Here is a 6000-nt window from a genome sequence, read left to right on the forward strand (position 1 = left end):
TTCACCTGTTTCTTTTTCTTTTTTTAATTGTGGTGTCAAGAACATTTAAATTTGCTTAGGTAGCTCATATTACACTTCATGGGTTAGCAAGGTCTAAAATATTTGATGATCTGTCCAAAAAGCCATTGACTAGGAAAACGTAAAATATCAAAGAGTTACTATGAAATATTAGTAATCAGTGTTAGTGCAGTGAAACATTTCAATGATTTATTTTACTAAGTCACAACAGCACCCTCAAATAATATTGTACTTAGTGTGCACGGAGGATTCTGAGTGCTCCTAAGTATCCCTGGCCTCCAATTCGACATGCACTGGACTGGAGTTCCTTTCGCTTTGGCGATGACATGAAACTCACCAGCTCAAAAAGACGGATTCCCAGAGTCCTGTCTCCAATGCCCTCCCAGTCAGGGTCCTCCTACAGTCACATCTGCATTCAAGCTGAAGTGGGCATGTCCTTCCCTCCCCACTTTCTCCTTCCCGACTTCACTGCCCCAAAATCCACAGCAAAGAACAAGCTCTCCCGCCACTTTCAAACACAGGCACCTTCCAGCACAAATGCAACCCACTGGTTTGGCTCTCTCAACCTACATTCAAACCTACTATCAAACTACTCCACTCCTCTAGAATTAAAGTAATAACGTTATTTAATCTTCAATCTTACAATAAAAGTATCATTTTATTGTTCTCCCTCTTTCAAGTCTATCGACTGAGGTAAGTAAAATCTTAGTAGTGCGCCCTGGCTGGTTTAGCTCAGTGGATTGAGCGCGGGCCTGCAAACCAGACAATGGCGGTTCGATTCCCAGTCAGGGCACATGCCTGGGTTGCAGGCCAGTTCCTAGCAGGGGCCAGTTCCCAGCAGGGGATGCATAAGAAGCAACCATACATTGATGTTTCTCTTCCTCTCTCATTCTCTTCCCCTCTAAAGATAAATAAATAAAATATTAAAAAAAAATCTTAGTAGTGCGTGTAAAAAGGTCCTTGAAGATCTGTCTACTGCTCCTTAATACTAAGTTAATAAGAAATTAAGCAAAGCATTTGTATAAGCATACAGTGTGTTTGTTTGTAAGAATAAATGAACAGATCATGGAAAATCAGGTTGGGCAGCACAGCTCAGCACACATTATTTTGCACACACACACACAGAATTTGGAAGCCCTACTTCAGAACATGTGTTTAGAATAAAAGAGACTATGCAGATGCTAACTTAATAATTATAAAAAGCACTCTGACTTTAAAACTATACTAATGTCATGATTGGGTATTTTGTTAAATATACTTATAGGTTGTCTAATAAAAATATTTATTAACTGACCAATTCCATATTCCTAAACACTTATCAATATTATTTGTAAAATCTTTTAAGTGTTGAAAGAATGCCACAAAACCCATTTCCAGAGCTTAGAACTCTGGCTTAACTAAATGACTAGAAAGATGATGCTCGGTAAAGCCACCAGCTTCCCTTTGGGATGCAGGAGGGGGACAAGGGAGCTTGGAAGCGAGCAATCGGCGGGGCCAGAGGGGTGAGTCCCACGGGCCAGGTGTGGGACAAAGGTTAAGAGTTGTGGGGAATGTTGTACCAAGTGGAAGGAAATTCCTCACCTGGCAAAACTCGGCCCCATAGTGTAACTGCAAGAAAAAAAAAGTTGGGGGTCAAAACGACCCCCATTTAAAATATTTTAAATACAGAGTTAAGCTTAAAGAACATCTAGCTGGTACATCTATTTATATGTTTTATGTGGAAGAGTTATCCTGAGCATTGAGATCAATTACTACTTACCTGGGAGGAGCTGTTGGGTAAATGATTTTTATGTGCTGGAATGTTAAATCTTGATTTAAAACCTGCTTGATCCACCTTCTCAATCCTTGTCCGGAATCGCCTAATGAATCACAAAATCTAGATTAACATAAAGCATTTTGACAATACAATGTATCTAAGAGCAGTCTATAAATTTCATGTCATACACAGGACGAAACAAGGAATAAAAAAAACTCTCCATACTTCAAAATAACTGATTGATCAGTATGAACTGATCGGGAACCAAGAGGAAGAAATAATTCTGATTATTTTACTCCTAACTTCACCATTGATCATTTTTTAAAGACCTTGTTTGTTTAAAGGAACAAATAAATGGTGGAAATCAATTTTTCTGTAAAAATTCTATTTCTTTTCAGATTTTAAAGTTATTTCTTATCTTTACTCTTAGAAATAGTAAATTCCTAAAGTGCTTATACGCTTTTGCAGTTGGAACAGCCTAAAACAATTTTCTGGGTAAAAACAATAAAATCCTTCAAAAGGGATATTTAGCATGCATTTATTTATTTTTAACCTAAATACATTAGCATTTAATTTTCATAACGTTTCCATGACCTCAAATAATGAAAAACTACCAAAGTTCCTGCAAGAATTAGTATAGGTGCATTTCCATAAAAAATGGAAGGAATATAGGTCCATCTTATGTTGTCCTGAAGAGGAAATGTGGAAGGTAACAACTTTAATTTTTTTAAGCAATCAATTCAAAAAATATTGATGGAATACCTGTGAACGCGTCAGGCACTGTGCTCATTGCCTGAGAGGCGGTGATGGAGGGTGAGGGGACAGAAGGGACCCCTACACTGGCGGAGGACACAGTTTAGTGAGAGAAACAGTCCATTGGTGAATCATATGCATGTATGTGAAAGACAAATGTCACCAGTGCAAAGATGAGACACCTGGTGCTGCCGGGGTCTGTGGATTCAGAAGGGACCCAGTCAAATTCAGGGCTAACCTCACTGGACGAAAAGCTCTGCAAGGCAAGGTCCATTTTGTGTTTTATCCATTGAGTTATTTGTTCATTTACTGCCTGGGTGTCCAACAGATAGCTGCTGGATGGTCTGCAATTGAATCTCCAGGATGGTAAAAATAAGTACAGAAGGAAAGAGCATCTCAGATACAGCATAAGGCAAACGATAAGACCCTTTACAGGAAGGGGCAGGGTGACATCTAAGACCTGGAAAGCAGAAAGTGAAAGAGCAGTGAGTGCAAGAGGAGGTTAGATGCTCTTTTAAAAGTAACTGCATTATGGTGTAGCTCAGTGGATTGAGTGTGGGCCTGCAAACCACACGATCGCGGTTCGATTCAGAGTCAGGGCACATGCCTGGGTTGCAGGCCAGTTCCCAGCAGGGGACTCACGAGAGGCAACCATACATTGATATTTCTCTCCTTCTCTTCCCCTCTAAAAATAAATAAATAAAATATTAAAAAAAAATAAAAGTAACTGCAATAAAGAGTTTGGCTAGCCTTTGTCCCCAGTTCCTAAGAAAGAGGTAATTTCCAAACCCATAGAATTTCCTGAGTGATTAGGGTATCTTTGTTATTCTTGGCAGGGCCACAAACCACAGGACAGTCTCTACCAAGGAGATGACTCAGGGTGGGAGCTGATCAGCCGGGGAGACCAACCATATGATTGGAAGTTTGAGGCTTTGAACCACACGATATCAGTCCGATGTCCAGGAAATAGAGGAGGCTGGGGGTTTGAGTTCGACCCCACATCAATCATATCTGTGTAGCAAAACCCAAATAAAAACCCTGCATAAAAAGCTCAGGTGAAATTCCTTTGGTGACAGTATCCTTCTGAGTACTGTCATTCCTTTATGCTGGGGGGTCATTCATCACTGAGGATGACAGAAGATTCAAGTTTAGAACCCTCCTGGGCTATTCCCTCTGCATCTCTTTGGGCTGGTTCTAATTTGTACCCTTGTGCCATAATAAAACTGTCCTAAGGGGAAAATGAGGCTAGAGAGACTGCAGGGACCTGACAAATGCTGAGAGCACCAACATGCTACAGAGATATTTTTGTGGCAGAAGGTGGCTGGCTTCTAAGGACCACACTGGAGACTGTGTGAAGACAGAACTGAAGGACAAAAGTAGACGAGGGAGATCAGTTAGGCGGCTACTGCTCAGGTGGCAGATCCTCAGCCTAGTGTAGCTGTAGGGGAGTACACAGAAATGGGTACTAGAGATACTTAGGAGCTAAAATGAACAGAAATGGCAACAGATTAGTTATGAGGTCAACGGTGAAAGGTTTGTATCCACACACAAATGGACAACTGATTCAGAGATACACTGTTACAGGTTTTTACAATGTTATAACTGGAAATTGAAAAGAGAGAATAGTTAATTTAAGCAAAGTGGTCTAGGAAAAATACATTTAGGGGTATTCCCTAAAGACATTGCAAAATTGACTTGTTAAAAGGATTATGGTGCTGGGAAATTTCTGGGTGCTTACAAGGGAACACCCTTGGAACTGAATAGTAACAATCGCCTCGTGTAAAGCTTTGCCATGACCCTAAGACGCCTCACCTTCTAAATATACTTCATCAGTTCAGTCTTTCTCTTTAAACAGTGTTGGTCCTTTTCGATTGCCATACATCCTAGTTCAGTTTGTTTTTGTTTCATTTTGACCTTACCCCATCCAGAGCACTGACTGGGGACCCAGAAAGCTCTGGTTCAAGTCCCAATTCCATCACCACTTACAAGTAATAACCAAGTGGCCTCCGGCAAGCTCCTCCCCCTATCAGGACTCGTTTACAAATTGACAAAACTAGGCACAATTGCCCATTTCCAGGTCTCCACCCTGCACCTCTGTAATCCTCTCCACGCCCCAACTACCATCATCTTGAAGCCTAGGCAAGTCTCAGCTCCAGGACCACTTGCTTTGGCAAATCTAAGCTCTTCATCTTCCAAAGGCCTTAATAAACCCTAACCACAGCTCTCCCCTCAAAGTCTTCTTGGTGGTGTATCAGTCACCATCTTGTGATCTCCCCTCCACGGCTGACACCAACTAATTGAATTTTTGCTTTTAATTTTTAGGTAGCCCCCCCTCCCCATCCCTGAGGACACCAACTGCATCTCATTTCTTAGGAAAAAAAGACAAAAACAAAACAAAACAAAACAACCCACTTCCCAGGAACTTACCCTGGGCCCAGCACTAGGGATGCAAAGATTAAAACAAGGGTCTTTACTGCCAAGGAGCCCAAGATCCGTAAGAAAGAAATTACAGATCAGTTTCAGAAACGCTGTACTGAATCAAGCACATGCTGCCAAAAGCAGGTGGACTTGACTTTGCGCTGTATCTTCAGGTGCTTAGTGACAGGAGAGGGAAAGGGGGGCAAAGGAGCAGCAGGAAAGAGATAATGAAAATAATTTAACTGCGAATCTCAATTGCCTGTATCACTTCAGGAGACTGGAAAGAGAAATGATAAGTAATCCGATGCAGCTGAAAACTCCAATCACTAACAGCTGGCCCCGAAAAGTAACTTATTTGTCTCTAGTAGAGGACTTACCTTTCTAACTCACTCTGTTTAAACTGGGGCAGCGGGGGGAGACAAATGAGGGGGATAGCAAGGCGGCACAGAGACAATGTTGTGGATGGAAGCCTGGACACACAGACCGGAATCGAGAGCGGTGGGCCAGTGATTGCACGACAGAAGGCAAAGGGGGACCGCTGGGGACAGGTGGCCATGCTGCCCGTGTGTCCACAGCCGCCTGGCCTAGCTGAAGGGGACAGGACTGCCACCCGCTCCGGGCCCCCGGGGCCCTACTGGGTTAGGGGTCCGGAGCCTCCTCCAGTGGGGGCAGCCCTGGAGGAGGGTGGGGAGGGCGTTTCCCAAGGTGCAGAAAACAAGGACGTAAAACTGTGATCCACCTGAGCCGTGCAGGAAAATCAGGGAGGCGCTGTGCCTCCCCGTCGGCGACACCACGCACCGCTGCAGGCGAACAGGCGCGGACACGGCCGCCATAGCTGCTGCCACGCCCCGAGTTTTGAGGGCCCCGCCCCTCCGCCCTCCGGCGTGCCCGCGCACGTACGCACGCGGGGGTGGGGCGCGCCTGAAAACGCGCATGCGCGGAGGGACAGGTTCTGCTGCCCCTGGATGAAGTTTGAAGTGTGCAGGTCTGTGGATGCTGCGAGTTAGTTTTTCCTAAGAATGGTGTTATACAAGTGACAAGTTCGGTAAGGGCAA

The 6000-nt window shown here is 43.7% G+C and overlaps 1 protein-coding gene across 2 annotated transcripts in view; it reads right to left on the reverse strand.

The window, feature by feature from the left end:
• LYPLAL1 (lysophospholipase like 1) overlaps window positions 1-5788 on the reverse strand; it is a 48244-nt gene extending 42456 nt beyond the window's left edge. For both annotated transcript variants that reach the window (XM_037069451.1, XM_037069450.1), the window contains exons 1-2: window positions 5685-5788; window positions 1778-1877 (exon numbers count right to left, since the gene is read on the reverse strand). In XM_037069451.1, coding sequence (XP_036925346.1) covers window positions 1778-1877; window positions 5685-5778 — 194 coding nt within the window. In that variant the 5' untranslated portion in view covers window positions 5779-5788. The remainder of the gene's footprint in view (window positions 1-1777; window positions 1878-5684) is intronic.
• Window positions 5789-6000: the final 212 nt, after the last annotated feature.

This window comes from Sturnira hondurensis, unplaced genomic scaffold (assembly GCF_014824575.4).
Source record: "Sturnira hondurensis isolate 20B ecotype Veracruz unplaced genomic scaffold, ASM1482457v3 Scaffold0018525, whole genome shotgun sequence".
In the NCBI taxonomy this organism is placed as follows: Eukaryota; Metazoa; Chordata; class Mammalia; order Chiroptera; family Phyllostomidae; genus Sturnira; species Sturnira hondurensis.